Source organism: Centruroides sculpturatus, unplaced genomic scaffold, assembly GCF_000671375.1.
Source record: "Centruroides sculpturatus isolate CEXI.00-Female unplaced genomic scaffold, Cexi_2.0 scaffold528, whole genome shotgun sequence".
In the NCBI taxonomy this organism is placed as follows: Eukaryota; Metazoa; Arthropoda; class Arachnida; order Scorpiones; family Buthidae; genus Centruroides; species Centruroides sculpturatus.
Window position 1 is genome coordinate 193,864 of NW_019384819.1, and position 16,055 is coordinate 209,918.

General features: G+C 33.7%; 1 protein-coding gene across 1 annotated transcript in view; it reads left to right on the forward strand.

Annotated features, from left to right (window-relative positions):
• The first annotated feature begins 785 nt into the window (after nt 1-785).
• LOC111629899 (vacuolar protein sorting-associated protein 26B-like) overlaps nt 786-16,055 on the forward strand; it is a 69,139-nt gene continuing 53,869 nt past the window's right edge. Inside the window, exon 1 of the mRNA XM_023373827.1 lies at nt 786-878. Within this exon, the coding sequence (XP_023229595.1) occupies nt 876-878 (3 nt within the window). The 5' untranslated portion in view covers nt 786-875. The remainder of the gene's footprint in view (nt 879-16,055) is intronic.

The following is a 16,055-nucleotide window of genomic DNA, read 5'->3' on the forward strand; positions in this document are numbered from 1 at the left end:
CTTGAATATATATTTTAAAATTAAAATAAAATTTATTCAATTTTTTATTATTATTCAAAGAGAACAAAAAGAAAAAAAGTACAAAAATACATATACTTTTCCAATTTTAAGTTTTGTTTTTATCATTCTTGTATATCTACAAAAAAATCTACTCCAACAAATACTTTGCTGTTTTTTCATTGGTTTTCATTTGTTTGCTTATTTTTTTCTTTTCAACTCTTTCCGCCATGTGGGCACTAAGAAGGCCTCTTATAGCATGCCCTTTATGGGTTCGGCCAGGCCCACAATGGGGCGGACGAGTGGTGAGGGACGGGGGCCGACATATCCGGTCGGATCACCCCCGAAAAATTCCTGGGGATTTTTCGACCCGTCCGGATTTAGATTCCAGGCTCCCTAGAGTGGAAGGACCTTGACTACTCGGCCATCCGGCAGTCCACTTGTTTGCTTCTTATTGTATTGGGATTTTAATTTGGGTTTTTTCCTTGTTATTTGCAAATATGTGATCACTTCCCTTTGGCATTGCGTTTTGAAAAAATAAAAATAAAAACAAAAACTTTACATTCAGCAAGAGGACATGCCCGGAGAAAAGAGGACATACGGTGAGCCTACGCAATGTAAAAAATTAAGAAAAAGTAAAAAAAACAAAAAACACGAATAAATTATTATCTGTTAAAATATTAATTAATTATGTTTATTTTTATTTCATTTCAGCTTAATTACAAATGATATATTTTAAAATCAAACAATTACGTTAAATAAAACTTATAAAAATATTTAATATTTATAAATAGAAATAAGTGACATCTATCGGCGTTTTTCCATGCAGGAACTTGTGACTCGAAGTTGGCAGTAGAGTCTTCATTTCACTCACGAAAATGGTAAGAAAATGTCACTTTATAATACTGTACAATACGTTAATTACATTTTATAACGTTTATAATAAAGCTTATAGTTGTTATATAAGAGTTTAGAAGAATTAAATAATATATATTTATACATATAATATATATATAAACATATATTAATTAATATAAGTATTAAAAATGCAACACGCCCACTTGGTTTATCCTAATTCATGTCAATCCTTTTAATGTTAGTGGATGATACATTTAAACATACGTTCTTATCAAATTTTCTCTTTCATTTTTGTTTAAATTGAACTATTACGCTTTAATTTTTTATATGAGAATTTCCTGATTTTTCCTGTTAAAATCTACAATGTTGAGTAGAAGTAACCTTTACTTGTTTTGCATATAGACGTATGCATAGAGAGATAACTTAAAAGTAACTTTGTATCCTTTACAGGTTTATAACTAAAATTACTTCACTATGGATTGTTAANGTCACAGATAACATAATGAAAAATTTGAAGAGAAATGTAGAGGTTAAAATTATCAAATGAAAAGATTCACAATGTCTTTATATTTGATATAATGTGATTGCAGTAATTGATAATTTTACAAAACAGAAGTAAGAATATAAAATAGGATACAATTTATGGCAATTTTCTAATATGGCAAATACAGTGATAGAAATAATAGTTTAATTTTAAAGCCTCAAAGGCAATTAGTTATACTTTTTTTTACTACATGTATTCTTTCATATATTCTCCATTTTATTTTACACAAAAAGTAGAATTGTTTTTCTATATCTTATGTACTAAATTAAAATTAAATACAAAGAATAAAACAAGATGAATTTATTTCCTACTGGGCAAATATCAAATTATTTTTGTCTGAATTTTCAAGTTGAAATTCAAATAATTGGAACAATTCAAATAACAATTCTGGTGACTAGTCTTCCTGCAGTTGACATAGAATTGGATTGCATTATTACATCTTACAAACTTCTTTACATAGCCCAGAGTTGGCTAATTTTAGAGACTTATCACACCATACCATGTAGGTTAAGTGATGAAAGAGAGTCATAGATCAAGTGGAAAAGTATAAGCATTTTCAATAGCAATAAAGTCTGTTCCTTTCCACTTTATCTCTGACTCTTTTCCATCATATAATGTACAAAGTGTGATAAGCCTGTAAAATTAGTCAACACTGCACTACATTAAGAATTACTTGTTAATGGAAAGAAAATAAATATATGTGGAGAATTTAAAGTGACAACACTGTCAACCCCAAAAACAAAGGGTAAGGAAACAAAAGACATTGTCAGAAAACATTTTTGTGTTTGACTACCAACATGTATACATGTGTGTTCATCTTGTCCTACAGTTACCATAGTGTATATAGGCAAGTTAGTCTTAATGTTATAGACTCACAAATATAATAGAAGATTGGAGACTTTTATCATTATTCTACCAACAACAATAGTTATGGGCCCAGGAACTGCAAACTAAATATTGAAATATGAACTTTTCAACATAGAGAAAGTACATGTGCAAGACGGCCAGTCAACTAGCGATATGAATCAAGCCATTGTGTAAAGAGAACTTTGATATATAAAAGATACAGATGATGTCACTACTGATTAAAAATGATTCCTGGGAATATGTCAGCAGATAAAAGAAAACCAGAAATTATACCCGAAGATGACAGTATAAAAAAAAACAGCAGAACAAAGGGACTCTGCAGATTCAAAAGCAATGATGATATAATTCTTGCTATAAGCCCAGCAGAATTAAAATAGACAAAAGGATGTGAATTCTCAAATGAAATATGAAATAAGTTACATGAAATTTTTGAATTGAAAAGTTCTGCCAGGAAAGCAATTCTACTAAAGAAATTAATACTCAAGAAAATGAGGAGGAGGAGACAATATGACAGATTATGTAAGAGACTTTTTTGACATAGTAGATAAGTTAAAGGAAATGGAAATTTTTCTAAATGAAGAGTTATTAATGGTGCTACTGCTATATAGTATTCTGAACTTGTTTGACACAAAAGAAACTCCTTTCTCTGGATTTGCTAAAAATAAAGTGAGAAAATGAAATGACTGTACCAATGATTCAGACTTCAGGTGCATTATATATAAGCAAACAAAGAGTAAAACAATCAGAGAACAGAGGTCCACTTAAACTCAAATGCGATATTTGTGGAAATTTGGTCATAAAGTGAGAGCATTGTGATAGAAATAAACAAAAACTTATGCAGAGTCATGTAACGTGAACATCACAACAAAAGAATAGAGAGAATCAGAGATGGTGTTTAGATTCAGGTGCTTCTTCACATATGTGCTATGTGAAAGAGAGGTTTATCAACATTGAAACATTTCACTCAAGAGACTTGAACTCTACCAATTCTTCTACAACAGAAATGAAGGGAAGTGGTAATGTAGTGATTAAGACAAAGGATAGATTTAAAGCAAAATTAGAGAACACACTTCCTTATACTGGAGAAAAAAACCTATTGTCAGTAGAAATGATAAATGATCATGGCTTTAGTGTATTATTCCAAAAGAATCAGGCAGTCATCATGGACCCAAAAACCAAGAAAATTCACATACAAGCATATAAAGAGATGAGCTATATTATATGAAAGAAAGGTGAGAAGAATCTAAATTTTCTGGAACAAATATTATGGCAAATGAAATTATGGCACTAATGTTTAGGTCACCTGAATGAAAGAGATGTATGACACCTGGCTAATAACCTGAAGACTAATGGAGTAAAAATTGATCAAAAAGGACTTGATTCTCACAACAGACCAGATCACCATTCCAGAAAAAGAACAAGAGTTGTAAAGAAATATTGGAGGTCATACACACTGATATTTGCAAATTAATGAGAACTGCATGATTGAATGGGTCAAAATATTTTATCACATCTATTGATGATTAGTCTAGATGGTATGAAATATACTTAATGAAAAACAAAAGTGAGGCTCTTGAAAAACTCAAAACACCTAACCTTTGCCAAAAATAAGACATGAAGAAAAATTAAAGCTATAAGAAGTGACAATGGAACTGAATTTACAAGCAAAGAATTTGAAATCTTCCTAACATAAAAGGGAATAAGAAATGAAAAAACAACTTGTTATACACTCTCTATGCAATGCTGTTTTAGCATTGCATAGAGAAGAAATAGAACACTAGTGGAAATGGGAAGGTACATGTTACTCCAGGCAGGACTGAAAGAAAACATTTGGGCAGAGGCGGTCTACACTGCTTAGTACATTAGACATAGATGCCCATCGAAGAGCCTAGAAGGTAACATACACTTCAAACAATGGACAGGGAGAGTGCCAGCTATAAAATATTTCAGGACATTCAGTCAAGTAGCATTTGCTTTAGACAAACCAGGAAAAGGAAAGTTTCGTGAAAAATCTATCAAATGTATACTTATAGGATATTCAAGTGAGTCCAAGGTCTATTGTCTATGGGATATGAGAGCAAAATGAGTAATAATAAGCAGAGATGTAAAATTTATCAACAAATTCCCAAACAAACGAAATGATGACATTACAGTAATCAAAGATGACCAAGCCCATGAAAAAGAGAGAGGTGACTACAAAGAAATACATTTAGAAATCCTGAACTTAGCAAGGAAAAAGTAAAACTTGAACACACCTCATCCAAGAATGAAGATGAAACAAACGAAAATGAGCAGATCAGAACTGACAAGCAAGTGGAAGACCACGAATCACTCAGACCAAACAGAGGGGGAGACCTAGGAAGGAATATAGAATGAAAATTATGGAAGAATTGCCACACTCAGCAAAAAGAAAGCCATGACAATATACAACCTTTGATATACAAGAGAGCCATGGAATCAAATGACCCAGCCAAATGGCAAGTGGCCTTGGAAGAGGAAATGGAATCTTTAAGAAAACATAAAGTATGGAACTTAATGGATCTATCCGGAGGCATAACCCCTATCAAGTGCAAGTGAGTTTACAAAATTAAAGACAAGGATACAGAGAATAGGAAATATAAGACATGCTTAGTGGCAAAGGGCTTTTTGCAGCAAAGATTGATCAACTATAATAAGATATACTCTTCTGTATCAGATTTGACATAATAAGACTACTAACAGCTGTAGCAATAAAGAATAATTGATTTTTGGACTAATAGGATGATAAATCAGCATACTTACACAGCAAACTGAATGAAGAAATATATCTGGAGCAATCAGATGGATTCCGAAAGAAGGGCAAAGAGCATTTACATTGCAAACTTAATAAAGCAATCTATGGCCTAAAGCAGGGGTCCACAGGCTGGATCTGGCCCACCATCGCCCTGTGCCACAAATGAGCTAAAACATAATTATTTATATGGAAATATCTTAGATTGCAGATAAACTTACTATGTAGAAAAAAATTAAAATAAGTGTAAGTAAAAATGCCAAAATTGGTCCAATCTGATTTTTGCATCTGACAGTAATACATAGTACGATCCAAAAGTTCAGGGACTTGGCTTAAAATTCCTTACCTTAAAAAGTTTATATTGCTGATGCACAACCACTTTCAAAGTAATCACCTTGGACAATGATACACTTTTGCCAGCACTCGTATAACTTCTGGAAGCATTGCTGGAAGGCATTTTTTGAAACCTCCTGTAAGGCCTACTGTGATGCTGCTCTCACCTCATCTGATGACACAAAACGGCGTCCCTGCAAATGCTTTTTCATTGATGGAAACAAATAAAAATCACACGGGGCTAAGTCTGGTGAATAGGCAGGGTGTGAAAGTACATTTATTTGAGTTTTGGTGAGAAACTGTGTGACCATTTGGGACCGATGTGCAGGTGCATTATCATGCAGAAGGTACCAGTCTCCACTTTGCCACATCTGTGGCCATTTACGACGAATGGATTCCCTCAAACGACATAAAATGTCTAGATAATGCTCCTTGTTTACTGTTCTGCCTTCGGGAATAAATTCTGAATGAACAATTCCTTGAGAATCAAAAATCACCTCCATCATGACTTTCCCTTTGCTCCGAACCTGCCGGAATTTCTTCAATTGTGGTGAGGAGTTCGAGGGTGATTTCTATGTTGAAGAAGCATGTTTTCATTGGATATCAAATAAATAACACCACGTTTCATCATCTGTTATGATGTAGTTCAAAAAAGCTGGATCCTTATCAGCTTTGTTGATTAAATCATCCAATATTCTCATTTGTTCTTCCTTTTGTTCAGAAGTCAAAAGCCAAGGGACAATGTGCTGAGACACTCAGTGCATATTAAAATCTTCCATAAAAATACTCTGGCAACTAGTCTTTGATAAGTGAGTAGCCGCAGTGATTTTTTCAAGGGTTTGGCGACGATCTTTGCAAACACATTGAGAGACAACTCAACATTTTCCTCGTTCCGTGAAGTTGAAGGTTGGCCAAAGTGTTCATTGTCTTGCAATGGATTCTCGGCCCTCTTTAAAACGCCAATGCCATTTGTACACCTTTGATTTCGCCATGGTAGAATCACAGTACAGCTTTCTTAGCAATTTTAAAGTCTCCATAGGTGTTTTATCTAAACACTGACAAAATTTAATGTTGCAGTGCTGTTCTTGAAACTCCATTTTTATTACGTTGCAAAATAAAGGTAACTATCTCTGAAAGAAAACAACAGCGCTCACAGTTTAATCACGTGACATGGGCAAAACCACCCTGAACACATAGGGGTGGTTTGATAGAATCCATTTCATACGCTGTAACTTCAAATACATGCTTTTGTTGTCATACATTACTGCAGTCCCCAAATTTTTGGATCATACCACGTATAATATTTAGTAAAATCAGTGAAATAAAAAATTTGGCAACTTTTTGTGACATTGGATATCAGATATTTTGTGTAAGTACTTGCAATAAAGTTTCTAAGAAAAGTGATTACGAGCTTGCTGCAGCAATTGTGTTTGTGTATTAGTAAATAAATATATTGGTTGTCTTAATTATTGTGTATTCAGTATACTGTATTGAACAACATAGTTATGCAGCCCACCCTTGTTATTCTCTCAGTTATGTGGCCTGCTGTGAAAAAAGTTTGGTGACCCCTGGCCTAAATCAAAGTGGGTGGTGCTGGAATAATCACTTAGAGAAGTGTTTAAGTGAATCCAAACTGTTAGGATAGGTTGAGAAATGAAAAGTACAAAGATACATTAATAAAATAATATCTTTATTTTGCATGAAGTGTAACAGTTCTTTGGAATACCAGCTCTTCTCAGTCCCAGTATACAATTTTACAATATATATTGTACAAATGTTGAGAGAATAAACAGTTATTAGTACTACTATTGCGACACCAATAAACTATCAATATTTTTACAACAAATTTAAAACAAACTATGACTAAGCACTTACAACTAACTAAATCTAAGGAAGGAGGAAATCGGTAGACAGAAAAGAACAATAGAAGTAAGGATAGGTGAATGTGGGTACCCAATTTTTGATGGTGATCTTGGGGATGATGAAAATTCCAGATCCTTTCCTTTCTTAGGGATAATGGATAAATTCTGGTTTTCACTTAATTTGCTTTGATGGTGGTTGGGAGTCTCTATGATATCTCTTTACTGGACTTGCCTTGATTCTTGCTTAGGCCTCCTTTCGTCTCTAGTCATTGCCAAAAATGACCTAGAGTGCATCCTCTTACGTCCAATCTCTCTGACATACCAGAAGGAAGAATGTTAGTTGTTCTCCTAACATAGCCCTCAGGGTTTCCTTCATCTCTTTTGTTCAAAGGATTAGTCATCACCACCCAAGAAGAAAGAGTTAAGAAAGAACATTCTGGAAAGGATAGACAATGAAACTAAGAAGAAAGAAAGGATATAAAATTATTAATAAAATAAATATAAAATATGGCATATTTCCACAAAACTTTAAAAGTATGGCCAATCCATGTGTTCACTAACAAGAAATGAAGGGATGATAATATTGTCAGTATACATGGACAGCATCCTAGTCATCTCTCAAAACAGAAATCTCACATTAAAATGATTTACAAAATATAAAATAATGTAATTCATTTTTTTTGAAAGGAAATTTTTCATATATAAAATATTTTTAAAAAAATTGTCCTTTGAGTATATAACTCTAATTCTTATAAGTAAGGTCTAATATTTATTTTTTAAAATTTTCAATTACAATAGGAAAAGTCTTTTTAAGACTATAGATTTCCTCCTCTTAATTAACAGTAAAATACTGATTAAAATTCATATAGTACAATGAATAAAGTACAACAAAACAGAATACAAGTAAAAAATATAAAATAAGGACTGATGTTCAATTAACAATATTATATTACAACAATAAATTACGGAAAGTTACAAAATTAGTTTTCCATTCAAAGAACAGTAATTGCGTCATTAACATATATCATCATGATTTTTAACAATTTTTCCTTCGTAGATTGTGCAATTAAAAAATTTATTATTCTTGATTCATTATTAGATTATTCAAGAGAGCAAATCTAGATTAGTCTAGTAAAAATTATATAGAATTTCTGCAAACTTTTGAAATTCATTTAAAAAAAAAAAACAATTATTTTTTCATTTTTNATATATAATAATGATATGACAAAATTGATACATTGAGATTTTATATCTATAAGTTAATAAGTGACCGGAGTGATAGCTAAACTGCATGTATTATATATAATATATTTTTTAAACTAATAATTTTGATATTAACAAATGCTGAATTTTGATTTAGATTGTTTAATTTTCATTGTGATTTAACAAATTTCTAAATGTATATTACAATGGTGGCTACTATTAGTCAAACAAGACTGTAAAATGACTTTGTCATTGATGATTAATTGCTTCTTGCTCAACAATGTTTTAATGTTGTTGACCACCTCAAAAACATCTTATTTTATGAATGATGTAGTTTCTAGAAAGCCTTAGAAGCTTGAGAGCTTTTTTGGCTTTCCTGTATGCAGAAGAAGCAGGATATTTGTCCTCAACAAGGTTTCTTATTGAGGGCAAATATTCTACAAATTAACATTATTATAAGAGTGGATCAAATGAAAACGGAACAGTGGTCATAATTCGGTATATGTGAGTGTAACAAAACTGTGTATAGATGTAGAGCAGGAGGTGAAAGAGAAGAAAACCTATTGAGGAATGAACTCACCCTTGGTAAGCGTGCACAACCACGTGGTATGAGCTGGTGATCGGCCAGGAGTGTCGTCCGGCAGGCAATCAGTCTGCATCGTGCTTGTGACTAAAGAAGAGCAACGTGGTGTTATTCGTATTTTAGCGGCAAAGTGTGTTGGAGTTTGTGAAGTGCATTGGCGAATGAAAACAGTGTATGGAGAACACTCGCTGTCACTGAATCGTGTGCAGGACTGGCACAAGCACTTCCATGAGGGACAGGATTCTTTGAAAGATGATCTGCAACCTGGACAGTCACCTTGTCATCACGGACACTTTGGTGAATGAAGTTGATTAGATCATCTGTGCAAACAGACAATGCACAATAAAGGACATCAGCAATGAGGTGGGTGTGAGTTTTGGTTCTGTTTGTGCCATCATTACGGAGAAACTGCATTACAGGAAACTGAGTGCACAGTGAGTGCCACACAATCTCACAGACAATCAGAGGTGGCTTCACATGGGATTATCCTTGCAGTATCTTCTCTGATATTGTGCTGAGGACAATTTCTTGGACAGAGTTGTGGCAGGTGATGAATCTTGGTGTCATCACTACCAACCAGAAAGCAAACGACAAAGCCAATAGTAGAAACATCCCAGCTCCCCATCACCAAAGAAGTCCAAAATGATGCAGAGTAAGGTCAAAATCATACTGATGTTTTTTTTCGATATGAAAGGTCCACTTTTCATTGAGTTCCTGGCCCAAGGTCAAACAATCAATGCTGATCAGTACTGCAATATTCTGGATCATTTGCATGCAACAATAAAAACCAAGCAGCCAGGAATGTTGTCCTCTGGAGTGCTTTTGCTCCACGACAATGCATGGCAACATACAGCCACTTGCACACTGAGCATACTTGTGAAGTTTCGGTGGTGTGTGTTGGAACACCCACCATACAACCCCAACCTTTCACCATGTGACTTTTTCACATCTTTGGTCCACTAAAAAAAAAAACATTGTGGGGGTCAACATTTTCGATCAGACAGCGAAGTCACGGACACTGTTCAAAACTGGTTTCAATCTCAGCCAAACACTTTCTAGGAACGCGGTATTGACCGCTTGGTACAACAGTGGGACAAGTGTTTGTGTAATTTTGGTAATTACATTTGAAAATAAATAATGGCTACTGTTGTGGCTAGCTACTGTTCCATTTTCATTTGATCCACCCTAATATATTGGGTTTAGCAATGTTGTTTGTTTATATATATATATGATTTTCTGGGGTTTGCGATGGCTGACTGAGTGCCTTGGGAGATGTTTACAGGATGTGGGCACTGGCTGTGTTCCCAACTGCATTGTAATAACCGTCGATGGTTATAACATATGTTTATATATACTGGAAGAGATCAGACTGGTGGTCCAGGTAGCATAACTGGCAACGCATCTGCATAGTAAGCAGGAGTTGTGGGTTTGAATCCTGCTCCAGGCTGATTTTTTTTTCTTCCAGTAACTCTAAATTAATTAATTTATATGTATTCTTCAAACCTGTTAATTGGAGTGGTTTCTTTTCTAGATTTGCAAACATTTTCAATACCCCTCCTGGGCTCTTCCTTAGGCTTTACAAAATTGGTCATTACCGTTCGAATAAACGTTAGATATGAATTTCTTCCGAATACTATCATGTGCAAATGTTCTATAATAAGTTAGTTGTATTGTGCATGCTCCATATAAACTGATTTCTATAAATTTTAAGAAATTAAAAAGTCCAAAAGATACTTAAAGTTCTCTTTTAAACTAACGAGTTAAAATTACTCAGTTTTTCCTGAAGAAACTCACAAGTGGAAAGAATTGAATTCAACAATCACTTCTTACTTTATTAAACTTTTTTACCATATTCATTTCACTTTACAGCCTCATCAGTGGTTATTTCGTTTAACATTATCTGTGCTTTTATATTTTATTAACCTATCCCAGCATACATCTATGTTGACTCCCGTATTCAAATTAATGGTATTTGCATAATTTTTAATACAATAGTGTTCCACAATACATCCTATAAATACATTTTCTATTTTATACAATATTTTTATGTTATTACAGTTAATAGTACAGGTTTTATTACTACAATGTTGATACCAGGGAGATTCTATTCTTTTCAGTCGTACAGCTGCTTCATGCTCTTTCAATCTTATTCCGAGTTTTCTTCCTGTCTCACCGATGTAAACCTTCTTATCTGTGCAGGTGCATTGAAGTTTATAAACGACTCCGGCCACATCCAAAGGATTCTTCTTAATTGTAGTACTTCCTTTATTAATTAAATAAATACTTTTACTAAATCTGTTACTTTGTTTTCCTATCAGATTCACTGGGTGGTTACCTAAGAAATATTTATATTTTTCATACAGTTTTTTAACATAAGGAATTTTAATAAATACATTATCAATTTTTCTATTTTTAACATTATATCTTTTATTAATATAGAGGTCCTGCCATTTATATATGTTGCCGTGGGTAGTCATTTAACAAATATTTCTTAAAAACATCTTTAACCTCAATATCTATATACAGTGGTGCCTCGTATAACGTACGCCTCGGATAACGGACGCTGCGAATAACGGACTTTCTGTTTGACCGTTACGTGACTCGAGCAACGGACTTGCTGCGAACAATGGACTTTCCGTTCGGCAGTTACGTGAGACGAACAATGGACTTTCTTCGAACAAGTGCGAATGATGTTTCCACTCTTTTGCCGTTGCCAATGACAATCTGCTATTTTTAGGATATATTAGTATTATTAAAATGTATTATTTGTATATCTGAAGTAGAAATGTAATGTAATATATGTTGATGATTTAAATAAACATTAAATGTAATGTAATATATGTTGATGATTTAAATAAACATTAAATGTAATGTAATATATGTTGATGATTTAAATAAACATTAAATGTAATGTAATACAGTATATGTTGACGATTCAAATAAACGAAATGTAATTGTGTAGATGCCGAGGTGGCGGGACGAAAAGAGGTTGTAAAAAACAAACGGAGCGAGAGTAGCTCGTTGAAGTGTTTAGTGATCTTAATTAATAAAGAATTATTCGTATCATATAATCTGGCAAGTTAAGTCATTTATAATGCATCATGGCTTCTAAAAAAACAGAAAGGTGATTTCAATTGAAACAAAGCAAGAAATCATCAGGAGTGAAAGTTGACAAAAACTTTCTTGTCGAATGGGGAGAGGTTCAGGAGTTTACCAACACTCATTATCCAAACAGAGCTGAGGCCAACAGGATCAATGATCTCTACGATGACACCTTTGTCCGTCATTTCCGACAGGTGTTAAAGAAGAAAGAGAAACAGACCACCTTGGTCATGTTTTTCAAGAAGCCAGCAGGCAAAAAACAAAGGATGGAACAAGAGAAGTTGACCCTGCAAGCTCCTGTAGCCTCTCCTGAATCTGACTCCGATTAAAAAACAATAAAAAAAGACCCGCTGCAATGTGTAAAAAGTCTGTATCTGTATGAATGTGTGAAGAAAGTGTTCTTCCACTTCCTCCTCACAACATCTGACTACCCGGCATAATTGGTGTCTGCTGCATTTTCATTTTTTATGGTACAGTACGGTTATTTTATGCTGCGGAACGAATTATATGTTTTAACATGTATTTCTATGGGAAAATGCGTTTCGTATAACGGACGTTTCATTTAACGGACGTGCACCTGGAACGGATTAAGTACGTTGTACGAGGCACCACTGTATTTTTGTAAAGATGTTCTATTATATATTTTCTGCAATTCCATAAGAAATACATTTCATTTAATTTTTTTCAGGACAGTATGATCTGTAGTTGATTACCTTATTGATATTACAGGTCTTTTCATACTTATGGAACAATACTTTTTCTTTCTGTCTCGTTATTTATGACATGCAAGTATTTAATCTCATTATGTATCTCATCTTCGTAAGTAAATTTGATGTTTTTGTTCAAAGTATTTGCATAACTTTCAGTGTTCTGTGCTGCAGTAATATCAGAATCATATAAAATTAGTAAGTCCTCTACATACCTTGCATAGAAGACAATACCTTTGAATTGGAAGATTTTTTCATCAATTGAGATCATACAAATTTCAGCCAAATTCAGGCCCACCACCAATCCCATTGCTATTCCATCCTTCTGACGATAGTACTCTGTTGAAACTGCAAAATAGTTATTTTCAAAGGTAAAATTTATAAAATCCAAGATGTGATCTGGTAAATTAAATCTGCTTAGATTTTCTATAATAAAATCCAAATGTATTGAAGGGTACATCGACTTCACATCTAAACTAACCAATCTGAAAGAATCTTTAATTTGGCCATATAAATAGTCTTGAGATTGATTGGTAATTTTAACACTATATTTGGAATATGATATATGTTGTAAATAATCTTTAATATAATGTTCTAAATTATATATTACAGTATATCTAAAATCAACCAATGGTCTATAATGCCTACCTACTTTATGGGTTTTAAGTCTGATACTGAGTTGAGTGGTTCATACATTACTGAAATCTTCTATTTTCTTATATTCTTGAATTGAAAGTTCTTGTTTATGTATTTTTATCAACTTACTTAGTTTCTTCTTGATTTCTTCTAAAGGATTCATATTCCTCCATAGAAACTATTTGTTCTTTCTCTGATTGTAAATCTAAATTATTAATTATTATAAGGGCATGAGACTTACCTGCTTTGATGATGGATTAAAATATTTAAAATATTTAATTAATTGACTCATTTTATTATTGAGAGTAATTGCTTTTTTATTAGTGATGTAACGAATATTCGGTTACTATTCGGTATTTGGCCTATTTTTCGCTATTCGGCCGAATACCTAAAAACAGGAATAAGAAATAACAAAAACACAGTAAATTAATCATTTTTGGTATTTAGATTTAATGTTATCGGGTTAGTGTTGTTTGTTTATATTTATTTATAACTTATAACATGCACAAAATAAAAAAAATATTAGTCACATGTATTTACAATTTATAATTACAAATATCAGCACACGTACAGTACACACCTATTCGTTCGAGAATCGTCACACACATCTGAGGGTCTGACCCTGCCTATCCTTTTTAAGCGCTCGTCTTTGCTTTTTCCTTTCTCTTTCCTCTATCTCTCTAGTCCACGTATGCTTATGCATACATCATAATACACGCTCACGATACTTTCGATTCGTCACTTTTCCGTCATAGCTTTTCCATTTTATAATTATGTGACTCATAGCGTGGTGATAACGGAGAAAAGAGACAGACAGGACGTCAGTATATGTCACAGTTATGATTTCACAGATTTGAGACAGCTTGATAGCCCAAACAGTCCCAGGCTTTCGCCTGTGCACACTAAGTGACTTTCATTACAAGCATTTAGCTTTCCGAAGTCTATGACAACAGTTGTTTGGCATTGGCACCAATAAGCTGCTTCGACTTGTTTGATTATGTTATCGACTCAATTTTATATTTATTTTCACATTTTCATTTCGCAATCCTTCTCTGTTCTTTTTCCGTTATTTACATGTGTAGATCATTTCGTTGTTACTCACATTTGATATCAATATTTATCGCATACTGCTATGACGCTCTTGTCTGTCCGCTACTACTGTCAAGAATTAATGCGATTGGCCAAGCATAGTGACAGTGGGCCAATAGAGAGCAGGGTCCTTGCCATAATGAGGTTTGCACAACAATTTTCATACGTGCGTTAATCAAGCCAAATAGTTTGGCCGAATATTCAGCTATTCAGCCACGCTCCTGGCCAAATATTCAGCCTGAGGCCAAATATACTATTCGTTGCAACACTATTTTTTATGTATTACTAGCTGTTACCCGCGGCTTTGCCTGCGAGGATTTTGCGAGCAAACCCTATTTATATTCAGTATTTCAACAACCATAGTAATTGTTATATAACACCTACCGATGAGAATTGCTGAGAATCAAACGAACTATTTTCAATTTGATCAATTTTCTGGAACATTTACAATCATTCTATAATCGAACCAATATGCAAAAACAAATTCGAATTTGAAACGGTTCGAACATTTTTAAAATCGAAATATATGAAAATATTTATAACAATGTCTGAAATGTTATCAATTTAATACATCTAAGTACTCAATGAAAATTAAATGTAGTTGAAAACGAAAAATCACATCTAAAATAATACAGTAGAAGCCATTCTTCCGGTTAAGCCTTAATCCTCTCCTTCTCCCCCTGCGGGGGAATTTCAAAAAATCCCTTCTTAGTGTGCATTTTCATGACGTACCCTAACTGTGTACCAAATTTCACCTCTAGGTTCAGTGGTTTGCTCTGGGTGATGATGAATCAGTCAGTCAGTCAGGACAAGTAATTTTATATATGAGGCATGTCCGGAAAGTAAGTACTGTTTTGGAAAAACTCACATAAAAAATATTTTTTCAAAACAAAATTTATTTTTACATGAAAGAGCACGTCTGAAACTATTTTTCTACATAGTTACCACCATTGTTCAGACATTTGTCATATCGGGAAACCAACTTGTCTATACCCTCTTCAAAGAAAGATGCCGCCAGTGAAGACAGCCACTGCTGAACATCGGTTTTTGCAACAATCTCATGCAAAACAGTATTTGAAATTTGTGGAAACTCATCACAAAGCAATCTTATTGTGAACCGTCTGTTTTCATTGTGGCCAACCTGGCAACACTTACCGCGTCCTTAGTTTTCGGTCTTTGTCTCCCGGACAGTCTGTCTGACCACGTGTACGACACTGCCGGCACTCTGTACAGTATTCGAGTGCTTAATAAATTTGTTTTATTAATTGAAATCTGCAATTAATTGATCAAGACTCCAAAGTGGTGAGCCGAACGTGATCACAAGAACTTATTTACCCAATTTTGTGAGTATTTATATTATATATTTCCGTCATGAGCAAGAGCGAAGACCCCGTCGAGGTAGCACGTGTATCGGTGAAAATTCCACCCTTTTGGAGAAAGAACGTTAGAGTATGGTTCACACAGGTGGAATCACAATTCGCTGTCTCTAATATCACGACAGAAG